The 15,917-nt window shown below is 38.7% G+C and overlaps 1 protein-coding gene across 3 annotated transcripts in view; it reads left to right on the top strand.

Annotated features, from left to right (window-relative positions):
• Positions 1–15,917, top strand: part of nckap1 (NCK-associated protein 1) — a 94,255-nt gene continuing 78,338 nt past the window's right edge. For all 3 annotated transcript variants that reach the window (XM_037680561.1, XM_037680553.1, XM_037680545.1), the window contains exon 1: positions 1–310. In XM_037680561.1, coding sequence (XP_037536489.1) covers positions 203–310 — 108 coding nt within the window. In that variant the 5' untranslated portion in view covers positions 1–202. The remainder of the gene's footprint in view (positions 311–15,917) is intronic.

Raw genomic sequence — 15,917 nt, 5'->3', positions numbered from 1 at the left:
CCCTGTGACCGAAAAAAAACAGACAGGGAGACGGTGGGGTGGAGTACAGGAAGCCGCTGTCCCTGAATATCCGAACATGGACCAAATCTAAAAGAGAACTACTAAATTCCAGTTTCGGTTTAGCTACATTTTTCCAAACCAGTGGCTGCGGATTAGTTTTTTTTTTCTGGATCGAGTCGGAGATTTAGGCGAGAAGATCATCATGTCTCGGGGAGTGATCCAGCCCAGCCAGCAGAAACTGGCAGAAAAACTCACCATCCTCAACGACAGAGGCATCGGGATGTTGACCCGTGTTTACAATATCAAAAAGGTTCGCACACACACGAACACCTCTGTGGCGTGATTAACAGAACTGCGTGAACAGTGATTTATGTGGAGTACTGCTGCATCCCCGCAAAACTGCTGCCATTCATAGGAAATGGTGTTCAGAAAATACAAACAAATGTGCATTGATGACCACTTCCCTGGCTAATTGAGCTGCGTAAATATATCCCTAGTATATTCTGTAACCATCTATAATAACTTTAAATGGGTATAAATACATAATTTTAAAATATTTCCGTTCCTAAAATATGCCACTGCAGCATCCCTGGTTGTAGGCAAAGCTAGCATCGGCTGTCGCGTTAGCTTGCGGTAAACTTGCCCACTGGTTTTAAGGGCTCAGCGGGCTTTTGGTCAGATTTAAAGCAGATAATTAGATTTATTGTAGGCAGTATATATTCATAAATCTACTAGAAACCACCAGTAAATAAAAGGATGACTTCGTCAAACCTTCAGGCCTTCGATGATGCTAACGGCTAGCTAGCGTCGGCTGGTAATGGCGGCGCCTCCTGGTTTGTGCAGCAGTCGGGCGTCGTCTCTGCTCCAGCAGAAGCTCCTCACGAAGCTCCAAAACAGCAGCTGCACATCCAGCTGCAGTCCGTCTCTCAGCTGGACCTGCGAGGCACACAAACCACGACTTGTTTGATATTTTTTCTTCTACCATCAGAGCAGCTAGCAACATTAGCTTACTTACTAGCTTACACAGCTGTAAGGAAAACAGTAACAACAGTTTTATTTTCGTTTTGTTTGCGTTTTGGTTTGACTTGTCGGTGTTCGCTTGTTTTGATTCACTCTACGTGATTATTTGTAAAAAATGACTAGCCTCAAAATGTTAAAGATAGTTAAATTGATCTATTTTTGTGTTTTAAGTTTAAAAGAATAAAATATTTAAAGGGGTGAATTGCTTCTTTAGACATCTGACATGTATGAGCAGGTGTGTTATCAAGTAATCATAAATTATTGTAAGAGTAACTACACTTTGTCACTAACGAGTCTGAATGAATGAAGTGTCAAGTTTTCAACATTGTTTGTAATTTTAGGAGGAGGGCCTTTTTTAATTATTATAAGACAGATGTGGGCAACTTAAGACCCGGGGGCCAAAATAATTAAATTAAACTTCTTATGCAAAACTTAAAAAACAAACAAACATGTTTTAAATTTTTCAGAACTAGACTGAACCTTAAGAACATGGAAATACAAATATATAAATTTGTTTAGCATATTTATGCTAACGTGTATAACATGTTAAGCTAATGTATATAATATATTGTCACAAGTTTACAGAATACTGTTTGTCTTATGTTCCTGAAGGATATTGGAAAGACGTGTTTTATAAAGCATGCTAACTATGCTAATAAGACAAAGCTTGGAAAAGGTTTTCTAGATTATCTGTCACAAAGAAAATTAATTTTCCAATTCTTTATGCGGCCCTTTGATTGCTTTAAACCTCTTGATGTGGCCCTTTGGAAAAAAAATGTTGCCCGCCTTTGTTATAAGAGGTTTAAGAAGAAGAAACATTCAACATGCATCTAACCTGATCTGGACTGTTTAATTTGAAACTAGTCATTTCGGTAATTCATTCAATAGTTGTAATTTTAAGAAAAGTTCCAAGTTTTATGCTGTTAAATATAGACTGGTTTGTGTCCAACATTAGGCTAGAAAACAAGCATATGTACTTAGAAGCCTAAGAGTTATATTTATTTTTCAAAATATTTTTTCACTTTATTATTTTTAATTTTTCTAAATTGCATGTTTTATTATGCAACCACATTATACTCACCAGATGTTTTTTTTTTTTTTACATAAATCAATACAATTTAAACAAATAAACAGAAAAATACTGCAGTTTAATTAATAACAGATTAATAAGTGTTTCATTTAAACATTTTACACACGCGTGCACACACGCACACTAGTACAGTTCAGGATTTTTAGAAAATAAAGTTAATTCTGTGTGTTTGAGTACTTTTCTTTTACAAAATAAAGGTGCCATTAAACATAGATATCACATCATATTTCATACATAAAGTTTGTTGTCAAACTGTTGTATTCTAATTGTGTGGTAGTTGATTCCCCGATGGTGTTGAGAAGGTGATTTGTTGTTTTGTTGACTATGACTTTTATTATTTCACCAGAAGTTTCACCAAACAGTTTTATGCTCGACTGAGAAAACGTTGGCTAAAATATCCTGATGCATGCTCAATAATCCAGGTAGAAAAATCTAAAAAAGTTCAATCTGGTCCTCTGGACCAGATTGAACTTTTTTAGATTGGCTAAAATAGTTGCGTTTTTAATATATTGTTCTGATAACAGACCTACAGTGGTGCTTGAATGTTTGTGAACCTTTATAATTTTCTATATTTCTACATAGATATGACCTAAAACATCATCAGATTTTCACACAAGTCCTAAAAGTAGATAGAGAACCCAGTTAAACGAATAGAGAACCCAGTTAAACGAATAGAGAACCCAGGTAAACGAATGAGCTAAAGATATTCTACTTGATCATTTATTTATTGAGGAAAATGATCCAATATTACATATCTGTGAGTGGTAAAAGTATGTGAACCTCTAGGATTAACAGTTAATTTGAAGGTGTAATTAGAGTCAGGTGTTTTCAATCAATGTGATGATGATCAGGTGTGAGTGGGCACCCTGTTTGATTTAAAGAACAGGATCTATCAAAGTCTGATCTTCATATGTTTGTGGAAGTGGACCATGACAGGAACAAAGGAGATTTCTGAGGACCTTTCTTCTGTCACCAGGAACTGAAAGCAAAGGTCCACATATGTACCAAGGTTGAGTCAGGTCATCTGGACGGATTCTTGTGTTTTTGAATGTTTCGTCTTATCCAAAAGTCTTCTTCAGCCTGAGATCTTGTTATAAATGTATTGCAGCACAGACTGAGCTTGTTACAAGATCTCAGACTGAAGAAGCCTTTTGGATAAGACAAAACATTTAAAAAAACAAGAATCTGTTCAGAGGACCTGAGTCAACCTTGTTACATTTTTCTGACTATTGAGCATGCATCAGGACAAAGGTTCACATACTTTTACCACTCACAAATATGTAATATTGGATCATTTTCCTCAATAAATAAATGACCAAGTATAATATTCTTGTCTCATTTGTTTAACTGGGTTCTCTTATTTACTTTGAGGACTTGTGTGAAAATTTGATGGTGTTTTAGGACATTTATGCAGAAATATAGAAAATTATAAAGGTTCACAAACATTCAAGCACCACTGTATGTCACACACGATGAAGTGGGGGGTGGGGGGCTACAAAGTCTTAAATAAACTCATGTCCCACTTCTGACATGATTTCATGTGGGCTAAAGTGCAGGAGTTAGCTGAAGGGCTAAGCAAGCGTTCGCATGCTTCTCTCAGTTTTGGTAGGACTCTTATCGACATCAAATATTTTTTTGTTTTTCTGCTAAATATGTGATGATAAAACATACAAAAATTTGTATGAGGATATTAGATTGTTATAAACTTTGTGTTTAGTGTTAAATGTTGCAATTTCTGGATGACTGCACTAGACTTTAAACCCAGCAGCTACACACAGGAGGTTACAGGACCCTGCAGTGGCCAAAATAATATCCTTCATTGTAGATGTGAAATGTGAAGAACACTTAGATTAGAAATCTCCACATATTAAATTCAATATGTAAAATGCAAAAGTTAATTTTGTTCACAAAACTTTTGGTGTATCTATTACACTTTACATGTAAAACTGCCTTTAACCATAACATTTAATAGGAGCGTTTTTCATCTTGAGTAGAGCCACTACAGCAAAAACCTGGTAAAATTGATAAAACAAGGTAAACAACAATCATTTATGTAAAAAAAAAAAAAAAAAAGCTAGTCAAAATTTTTACATAGCACATGTACAACAACTGTCACTGGCTGAAGTACTGCGCACAGAACATAGTAAAAAGACAATACAAAATTCTAGCGACCATAAAAAGTTAAAAATATGAAAATACAAAAGACCAAAACCATTAAAAATGTGCAAAAGTATTAGCTCTCATGCTGGATTAAAAGCCAGTGAATACAGATGTGTTCTAAGATGAGACTTCAAAACACCAAAAGTTGAAGGTCAACCTGGTATTTCCAGTAGGGATGGGCCCGATCTGGTATCGGGTTCCAATACCAGCATCATTTTACGTATCGGATTTTTCCGATCCATGATGCATGTCTGTGTCTGCTGAAACGTCTCCACATGTGATTCCCTGCTAGCTGCTCTGCAAGTTGGCTTCAATCTATGGAATGGATTTTCTGAAGAGGCGTGTCTCATGAAACCCAGAGTAATAAGACCCGCCTCACATTCAGGAAATCCATTTCATAGTTTTCAACCTGCTTAAATGTGAGTAAATATGTGAGGACTGAGCAGCACTGTGGCTAACGGCTAATCAACTTTTCATCGTAACATGTCCGCTGTGTGAAAATATATTGCACTAGAAACACAGCAAGACAGCAACGTGCAATGTCTGCAGAGCCGCTGTACGGAGAGGAGAAAGCTCCGTTGAGACCTACAATATATCGAACTTAAACATTTTGTAAAAGTGCCCCGTTAAAGAGCACAAGGATTGTTTAGCCAGGCGTGAGACAGACAAAAGGAGCCGGCAAATTCCCTTCTCAAGTCGTTCCAACAGCAAGGTAAACTTCTGTTGGACAATATGAAAGCTAAAGGAATTGTCAAGAAGTTGCTAAACGTCATTGTAATTGATGACCAATTGCTTACCAGTTGTAGAAAACAAAGGATTTTGCAGCTTGATTGAATACTTGTAGCCAAAATATAGTTTACCCTCCAGGAGATATTTATCAGTACGACAGTAGACAGTCATAAAAAAACATGAATTGAAAAATAAAAGAAAATTATATATATTTATATATATATCCATCCATCCATTATCTTTACCCGCTTATTCCATTTTGGGTCACGGGGGTCGCTGGTGCCCATGTCCAGCAATCACTGTGCGAGGGGCGGGGTACACCCTGGACGGGTCACAAGTCCATCACAGGGCCACATAGAGACAAACGAGACAAACAAACATTTACTCTCTCACTCACACCTAGGGACAATTTACAGTTACCAATCAGCCTAACATGCATGTTTTTGGTCTGTGGGAGGAAACCGGAGCACCCGGAGAAAACCCACGCATGCACGGAGAGAACATGCAAACTCCACCCAGAAAGGCCCCTGGACCGGGGTTTGAACCAGAGACCTGCTCGCTGAGAGGCAGCAGCTCTACCAGTTGTGCCACCGTGCTGCCCTATATATATATATATATATATATATATTATAGCTAAATTATAAATTGATGTAAAATACTAAAAACAGGAACATGTCTGTGTTGATTTTTGCCATGAACTTAGCAGATGTTTAAAACCATTTAATCACTTTAATATCCTCTTTAAAGCTAGGAATGAAAAACATGTTTTGTGTTAGCAGGATTTAATTTAACTTTGAAACTTAGCTAACATTAATAGAACTTACCTCATGTTGCCTTTTTGGACATGCATGCATCAAATTTTGACCTCTGTAGAAGTAAAGAGTACTTTCTGGAGGAAAGCAACCGGCCCTGTCAACATCCCCGGGAAGGTGTGAAAAGAATGTGCTTATCAGTTCTGCAAGGTGCTGGCCAACATATTTAACTCCTCACTTACCCTGGCAACAGTTCCCACCTGCCTGAAGACTGCCACCATCATCCCAGTCCCAAAGAGCTCTACAGTGACTGGTCTGAATGACTATCGGCCAGTGGCCCTCACCCCGATAGTCGTTAAATTCTTTGAAAAACTGGTCATGACTCACATCAAAACAACCATCAACATCAACGAGGACCCTCATCAGTATGCATACCATGAGAACCGATCAACAGAGGATGCCATCTCCTCTGTGGTCCACACTGCGCTCAACCACCTGGAGCAGAAGGACACCTACATCCGTATGCTCTTTGTGGACTTCACATCCGCCTTCAACACCATGATCCCCCAAACCCTGCTGGGCAAACTATTCACACTAGGACTAAGCCCCTCCATTTGCAACTGGGTACTAGACTTCTTAACAAACAGACCACAGTCAGTGAGGATCCACAACTTCTCCTCGTCCACCATAACCCTCAGCACTGGCTCTCCTCAGGGATGTGTGCTGAACCCTTTCATGTTCACTCTGCTCACGTAAAATTGTGCAGCTACCCATCCAGGCTGTCACATTGTAAAATTTGCAGATGATACAGCGGTGGTGCAATGCATCACAAACAATGATGAGTCCAGCTACAGGCAGGAGGTGAAACACCTGGAGAGCTAGTGCAAAGAGAACAACCTTCATATCAATGTGAAGAAGAAAAAAGAGAAGATTGTGGACTTCAGAAGGAACAAACACACCTACACCCCCTGAACATAAGGGGATCTGCGGTGGAAGTGGTCTCCAGCTACAAGTACTTGGGTGTACACATGAATGACAACCTCAGCTGGAGCAACAACACCACCAGCCTGATCAAGAAAGCTCATCAGAGACTCTACTTCCTCAGACGGCTGAGGTGAGCTGGTCTGGGAAGCTCAGTCCTCACCTCCTTCTACAGGTGTGCAGTGGAGAGCATCCTGTGCTCCAGCATCAATGTGTGGCATGGAGGCTGCATAGCTGCAGAAAGAAAAGCTTTGCAGAGAGTGGTGAAGGCTGCACATAAGTCTGTTGGAGTCAGCTTCCCCACCATCACAGACATCTACACCTCTAGATGCAGGAAGAGGTCCACCTGCATCATGAAGGACCCCACTCACCCAGCACACACACTTTTTGCCCCACTCCCCTCAGGAAGGAGGTTGAGGAGCATTAAGTGTAGAACCACTAGACTGAGGAACAGCTTCTACCCTGAGGCTGTTAGACTCATGAATCTCTAACCAAAATAATCACTGTGAAAAAATATCACATCATGTTGCTGCTGATCTGTTTCATGTTGCTGCTGATCTGTTTCATGTTGATGTGTTCATACGTGCTCATCTGTTCACACAGACTCATGCTCACGTTTGTGCTGCTGTTCAACATAATGTTTTCATGCTTAGTGCTTGGTGTATATTTAGTTGATGTTTTTCTTAGTTCATATCTTAGATGTTATTACTGTTTTTCTTTTACATTTTATGGTTGGATGTCACTGGGACCCTGTGTACATAATTTAGTTCCACCACATGTACCATATGTGGTGCGATCGACAATAAATAAACTCTGACTGTAAAATGTGGAAAAAGTAAAGTGCTGCGAATGCTCTCCGTATGCACTGTATTTTGGAGAGAAGACATAATTTAAGAGAGGTTAAAGAAGAAGCTATTTAGATCAAAGCTTCACAGCCCAGTGAGACACCGACTGAACAACTGGTGACTGCTGCACCGATTCACACAGGTCCAACTCTGCAGGTCCAACTCTGCAGGTCCAACTCTGCAGAAAGACCAACTTTAAACTTAAAACTTAGATGGTCTCCTATCTCAGCTTTCTAAAACTTGCATCGCAGCATTAACGTTTACCATATACTTCACAAGTTGTAAGACACCTGCTCTGGCTCATGTGGTTGTGAGAAAACACAGTTCAACGCTGTATAATGTTTTTATTTGAATAAAATGAAGTTAAACTTATAAACAAGGAAGCAAGTTTTATAAACAACCAAACAATTTGGATTTGGAGATTAAGGAATGGATGAACAGTTTTTAAAGCTAAGTTTATAGAAGTAGATGTAAAAAGCCCCTTTCACTTACGTGGATGCAGTACTCATTTGTTGCTTGGTGAATTATGCAGAGTTGCATACGATTCTTTTATTTGTGTTCCTGACTTTAGGATGTTAAAGATTTTTACAGAGTTGTTTACCTTTTTGTTTGGGTGTATGCAGTGAACACTGACTCATTTCAACTATTAAACTGTCTAAAAGCTCTTAGTGTTTTTTTGTCTTTAGTATTTGAGTCACATCTGCCTTAACATTCTTTTATTTAAATTGTACTTCACTGTTCAGTATCCATATAAAATGCTAAATAAGACATTTATTAGAAAGACATGATTCTGATCAATTCCAATGTGCATATATTTATTTTGTTCAGGCCATGAAATGGTATGAGCTGTTGGACACCATCAAGTTTTATTTTCCAATTAATCTTCTCAACACAATCTTCCTTTCCTACCTCCTCCCTTCCTTCCTTCCTTTTTTTCTGTCTCTCATAACCTTCCTGACCTGCCTCACCATATATCATCTGAACATTTCCACTTAGCTGTTCATGTTTGTTAGTTTGTTTTGGTAAATCTGACATTTACTATGGGCTTAATCTAATTAATAATAAAAAAACAGCAATAAAATAAAAAGGAACCATAAACTTTTTACTTTATTTGACTTAATCTGGTTGTTAAAAACCTTGATTTACTCTTCTTTTTTTTACGAATCTTAAAGAAAACACAGATAAAAATTTATTTTGTTTGTACTTTGACGAGAATAGCTTATACACATATTATCATTAAAGAATACAGCTGTCATATTTTCCGTTTGATGCATATTCAATCAAAATCATGCAACTGAATATATGCAGAAAGTTAATATCCTTTTAATGTCTCTTATGACTTAGTAGCAATAAATATTTCAGTTTGCTTTTTATGACTTAATATCTCATTATGCTTTGCACACTTAGCTTACCATTTATTTTGTTTTATTTCACTTAACTTTTCAAACATTCTGCTAACTTCCATAAACTTATAAGTTAATTTGCAATTAGTCAATGACTGATCAGTCTTTTGTGACCACTGTCGCTAGCTGTCATCTGAGTGTGGAACAAACACTGAAATATCTACTGATACACTGCTCTATCCAAAGGATAGTTACAGAAACGTGAACCTCAGAACCCTGTATGCAAGAATAGTGACTTTGTGAGGTAACTTAAAAGTTCAGTGTCCTGAATCTGGCTTACTTTTTACCTGGGTTTGTTACTTTGGCAGTTGGGCCTACAAACATAATCAGAGCAGGTTTTACTTTTTGGATTACACGCAAACTCTCAATTGGTGTCTTTAAAATACCATCATTAAACGTGTAGTCTTTTTTTCTTTCTTCCTGAGAGCCACCTACCCATTTGACTTTGAGGAACTATCGGGATATGGAGGTAAGACCTAGTGAGAACCAGACTGAAGGACAGCAAATCCAAATTCAGATAAAGATTACAGTGATGTATTTACAGTGAATATATGTTAATGGTGCTATTTACAAGGGGAACCTGGAACACCTGAGGAGGGAGGAAGATGAGGGGAGTCCAGGGAAATATGCAGCGTAAGTTGAGAATTTCAGGTTGGAGAACTTACTGGAACAGGGAGACCTCGACACGCTGAGAAGAGGGTAAGTTGTTCCAGGCAGAGGTAAGTCGTTGGGCTGGTGGTGGAAAGGCAGCTGAGAAGCTGAAGGTAGGTATGGTTCCTTTGTAGGCACAAGTAGGTAGATGAGGGCTCCAGGGTAGGACTCAGGAGTCAGGCACTAGAAGCACAAGGAGAAAACGAGTATGATTCTTTCTTTATCAATACCAAGAGATGGCTGCAAGCAACTTTCAAGAGTTATGCAATGCTCCAGCAAGGAAGGAAGCTCTTCTGCAGTCATTTATACCCGTGGAGATTGTTGGGGAGATCACCCACAACTGCTGCTCATTGGCATCACACAGGAACCTGGGGAAAAAGCTGAATTCCTACAGAAACCTCTACATGTGAGAGACCTTAGCAGAACTGAAAACTTGAACAGAATATGGTCTGTCTATAGATTACTACAAACTGTTTTTAGATAGTGTTTTTTATATATATATATATATAGATATGTGTTTAATCATAACAAGTGCATGCCTATGTCCCCCGTCACTGACGGATTTGAATAGTGAATGTTTTAGTTTTGGAGATGAGTGTTTTTCTAGACTGGAATTGCACAGGAAATGTAAGTAAACCTTAATGTTTTTGGTGCAAGATATTCAAGCAGGTAGGAGTTACAAAGCAGATGAGTTTTTATTGTTTTTGCTTGTTCAAGGCAGCACAGAGTGACTGCTCCTGGTGAGTGGAAGGAGCAATTTTATTTGCCACTAGGCACAGTGGCCAAGTACGGGATGGCTAATGGTGACCTTGGCCACCATAGATTAGTCTTCACCACAATCATGAGGAAACTATACTTTAAACCAATATAAAGTATAGAAAGCATAGTTTCTACAAATTATCGGGGTGGCCAGTTTACTTATATATAAATGGCTGAGGAAATCTTGAATTTTTATATGTAACTTAAGTTTTAGCCACACACTAAAATTGAAGTATGTATCATTTATTTTTCATGTTATGCTTACAACGATGGACAGAGGATTTTTCCAATTCCCCCTCTTCGTTCCACAATGGGACAAAAATGAGCACAGACTAATTTTCCACCAAACTTTTTGCCAGTATGTTAGCCAAAAATTGGAAAACTGGGTTTGTATCATTACTGGGGTCCAAGAGCAAATCCCTCCACCTTACCTGTGGTGGTGAAATAAAAAAAAAAAAGAAGTTAATTTGTATAATTTGAGGTCAGTTTGAAGGACTTTAGTACATAATATGTTGCAACTATCTGTAATTATCTGTTTATAGATATAAAAAAAAAAATAATTTTAATCCATAACGTCATTTCAAAGTACTAAACAAAAAAATTATCTATTCAAGGCAGTCAGCAGATTGTGTCAAACCTTCACTGTGTCACAGTCTCCCATCCTGAGCAGCACATTGGTGACTGTGGAAAGGAACAACTTTCTTTTAACAGGAAGAAACCTCCAACAGAACTAGGGATGGGGCCCATCTGAGCCAGTATCCGTATCGGGCTCCGATACCAGCATACTTTACGTATCGGATTTTCTGATCCAACCTGCCGATATTTCCGATCCATAATGCACGTTGGCTTCAAACTATGGAATGGATTTCCTGAACGGAGGCGTGTTTCATGAACAGAGTAATAAGAGCCGCCTCACATTCAGGAAATCCAGTTCATAGTTTGCAAACAGCTACAACGTGAGGACTGAGTTAGCAGCACTGTGGCTAACAGCTAACCAACTTTTCATCTAAACATGTCCACTGTGTGGAAGTATTTTACACTAAAAACACCACAAAACAAGACGGCAACGTGCAATGTCTGCAGAGCCATAGCACCACATTAAACCGCGGTAAAGTTAGTTTTACAATGGACATTCGAGCTCTGGGGCTTCAGCGGTCTGTTATTTTTGTTCAGTTCAGAGAAGTCAATCTGATTTCGGTCTGACCTGCTCAGTCTGTCCGTGTCGGAGGAGGGGCAGACTGAGCGCGGCTGACCGAGATCAGACTGCTTGCTGCGGATTGAACAAGAAGAAGACATCGCTGAAGCCCCGGAGCTCGAATTTTTATCGAGAAGTTGCTAAACTTCATCATAATTAATGACCAACCACTATCAGTTGTAGAAAATGAAGGATTTCACAGCTTCATACTTGCAGCCACGATATAGTTTACCCTCCAGGCGATATTTTACAGTACAACAGTAGACAATCATAAAATCAATCAACCTTTATTTATACAGGTAAATCCCATTGAGCCTCGAGGACTCATTTACAAGAGAGACCTGATTTCAACAAAGAAAGATGACAACAATGGACAACAGCAACAACAATAAGCAATTATAAAAACTCATACTACAGTTTTTTTTTTTTTAACAAATAGGATGGCTAAAAGGAAAAAGGTAACAAAACCAAAAAAACAGCTAGATTCCAAGACAAATGTATAAAACTAAAAACAGGAACATGTCAGCATTGGACCCTGCCAGGAGTCCAACAGATTCTTAAAGCCACTTAGAGAGGTCAAGGTCGAGAGCTTCAAATCTTTTTGTAAGATATTCCAGGAAACAGGAGCGGAGTAGGAGAAGGCCCTTTTGCCTAGTTCAGTCCTCACTGAGGGAACACTGCAGGTAATAATGTCCTGAGAGCGCACTCCGTAGCTGCACTCACGCAGAGACATGTAGGAGGAGATGTATGAAGGCAGCAGACCAAGAAGTGATTTAAAGATGAAAATGTACCAGTGAGAGAGTCTGCGTGAAGTTAATGATGTCCAGTTAACCAGTGAATACAGGGTGCAGTGGTGGGTACGATAATCACAGCCAGTTATGAATCTTAGTGCACCATGATAGACAGCATCCAACATCTGCAGGGTTCTTGTAGGAGCGTTCATGTAAATAATATCACCAAAATCAATTGAGGGAAGGAAAGTCACAGATACAAGGCGTTTTCTAGCATTCAGGGTTAGACAGGATCTGTTTCTGAAAAAGAAACCCAGTTTAATTTTCAGTTTCTTTACCAAGTTTTCCACATGGAGCTTAAAAGAAAGATGTGAGTCGACCAAGATACCCAAATATTTATAGGAATCAACAAACTCAATGGGGACACCATTTGAGGATAAAATCGGAGGAAGAACTGCTGGGACCAACTTCCTATTTGAAAAAAGCATCCCTTTGGTTTTTTCGGCATTTAGGACAAGTTTGAGGTGAAACAAATCAGTCTGGATGTAGTTAAATGCAGATTTCAGAAGCTGGAAAGCCTTAGCAACTGTTTTAGCTCGACAATAAACAACTGTGTCATCAGCATAGAAATGTATGGATGCATTAGGGATGTTTTTACCTACATTATGTATGTAGATTGTAAAGAGGGTGGGTCCTAAGACTGAGCCTTGTGGTACACCATTGTTGACTGTTAAATAACTGGAGGAAGTACCATTATGTTGAACACATTGCCTCCGGTCTGAAAGATAGTTAGAAAACCAACCAATGGTGTGTTCTGAGAAACCAATTTCTGAGAGTTTATGACACAAGATGTTATGATCCACAGTGTCAAAAGCTTTAGACAGGTCTAAGAAAAGTGCAGCACAATAATCCTTAGCATCCAGTGCTTCAACAACGTCATTAAGAACCTTCAGTGAAGCAGTGGTTGTGCTGTGTTGTTTCCTGAAACCAGATTGATGTGGAGGTAAGATGTTAAATGAGTCCAGGTAATTTTTGATTTGAGAGTTTATCAGTTTTTCTAGAACCTTGGCTAAAATGCAGAGTTTAGAGATTGGTCGATAGTTGTTCAGTGAGGTGGGGTCACCTCCCTTCAGCAAAGGAAGAACAAAGGCTGTTTTCCAAGTGTCTGGGATGGAGTTTTGTCTTATGGAGAGATTGAAGATGTGGGTCACAGGGACTGTGATGATATGAGCAGCCAGCCTTAAGAAATAAGGTGGAAGTTCATCTGGACCTGCAGATTTTTTAGGATCAAGATCTTTTAACAGTTTATTGACCTCACTGACTGAGAATGGAGAAAAAGAGAAGCTGTGATTAACTGAGGATTGACTTGTAGGAGGGATTTGATTTGTAGAAGTTTGGTTATTAAGTGAAGTGGCTGATTTTCCATTAGTTACTGTGTCAAATAAAGAACTAGAAGCAACAAAATAAACATACGATTTGAAAATTACAAGAAAATTATATATAAACGAAACAAAAACAGCTACATTATAAAGCGATGTAAAATACTAAAAATAGGAACATGTCTGTTGGTTTATGCCATGAACTTAGCAGATATTTAAAGCCATTTAACATTTTATTTTATTTAATTAATTTATTCATTCATTTAAAAGAAACAAAACAAATTCATCAAAAAGAAAATATTGAATGAAAAGAGTGCAGAAAGAAGAAAAATCTTATATCTGCCCCTTATTTAAAAAAAATAACATAACTTTAAACAATCACTTAAATTAATCACTTTAATATCCACTTTAAAGCTAGGAATAAATAAAATCATTTTTTTGTGTTAGCAGAATTTAAGTCTAACTTTCAAACTTATCCAACATTAATAAAACTTACCTCAAGTTGCCTGTTTGGACATGCATGCATATATTTGTACAAATTGTACTTGAGGGGAGATTATTACAGCCTCATATAAAATCAATGATGATCATGATATCGGAACTGGATCGGTATCGGCCGATATTTATGCCCCTTTTCCATTAGTACCGGTACGGGCCGACTCGACCCTACTTGGCCCGGTTCTGAGGCTTTTCCATTAGTACCGGTACTTAGAACCTGTTACTATTTTCAGTACCCTTGGCTCTGTGGTTCTAACCGGTACGAAGAGGTACAAAAACGTGACGTCAGAACACTGTCGGTCACTGATTGGTCGGGGGCGGAGTCGGGGGCGGAGTCACTGGATCCTTCAGAAACGTTTCAAAACAATAATCCGCCATTTGCAATTTCTTGGACTGGAGCAGTGGCTGGACTTATTTTAAAGATTTTAAAAACAATACTGACAACATCTTGGTCTAATGTTGATGTGCTGGCATTTTTTGTGCTTGGTGGCCGACAACATAATTCAGAGCAAGCTGGATGGAGCTCTGCTGGTCTACCCTGATCCTCCCTCCGGAGCCTCGGAGCACCAGACCGGGCAGGGCGTCATCTCCCCGGCTCCAAGTTCAGCTGGTCACCGCGGAAGATCCTTCGATGTGCCGACTCGGAGGCTCGGGTTCCGGATACCAGCCTTGTGTGCTCAGAGCTCAGCAGGTCACTGCGAAGCTGGAGATGGGGACTCACAGATGGCCGTTGCCAGACCCCGGCCGCGCGTAATCATGAAGGCTGAATCCTGATCCCACCCGGCATTCAGGCGGACTGGACAGTCTGGGACGGACGGTGGAAGCGATTTTTAAATAAAATAATATTTTGTTTTTATACAAAAAATGTTTTAAAAAAATTGCTGAAGCGATTTAAAAATTTTTTTTTTTTTTACACGTAAAATGTTTTGTAAAATCGCTTCCACCGTTCGTCGCAGACCCGTCTCTGCCCGCCTGTCTGCGCAGGTCGGAACTTCATGATTACGCGCGGCTGGAGTCTTGGAACAGCCTCTGGAGTCACCAGCTGAGCTGGAGCTGGGAGGATGAGCCTCCCAGCCTCCTCCTCTCCTCCGGAGAGGATCAGTGAGACCAGCAGAGCGTTGAAGATTAAAAAAAAAAAAGACGGTGCCAGCTTCATCATGAAATCCTGTTTTCACTTTAATGACTGTTAACTCAGCTGAAAATCATAAAAAGACACAAAACTATTGGATATCAGGAATATTTCCCTCAAACATGTTTAAAGAAGAGACGACCTTCAGTTCAACTTTATTTAAACTCACAAATGTACAAATCACAAAACAAGAACTTTAAAGCAAAGCTAAAAATAAAATGTATATATGTGAACAAGAAAGGAAACCACACATTTAAAATGAACATTAAAAGTAGACACAATGAGTGCAAATACATCAAATGATGATGAAAACCTATAAAAATTTAAATGTAATGTTTTTGTAGAATCTGGTTCATCAGTTTTAATTTATATACATATATATATATTTATCTATATAAATATATATAGATAAATATATATGTATATATATAATCAATCAATCAACCTTTATTTATACAGGTAAATCCCATTAAGCCTCGAGGACTCATTTACAAGAGAGACCTGATTTCAACAAAGAAAGATGACAACAATGGACAACAGCAACAACAATAAGCAGTTATAAAAAAAGCATACTACAGTTTTTTTTTTTTTTTTT

Source organism: Nematolebias whitei, chromosome 1 (assembly GCF_014905685.2).
Source record: "Nematolebias whitei isolate Nwh7 chromosome 1, NemWhi1, whole genome shotgun sequence".
In the NCBI taxonomy this organism is placed as follows: Eukaryota; Metazoa; Chordata; class Actinopteri; order Cyprinodontiformes; family Rivulidae; genus Nematolebias; species Nematolebias whitei.
The sequence above is the reverse complement of the archived record's forward strand: the minus strand, read 5'-3'. Positions and strand labels throughout refer to the sequence as shown.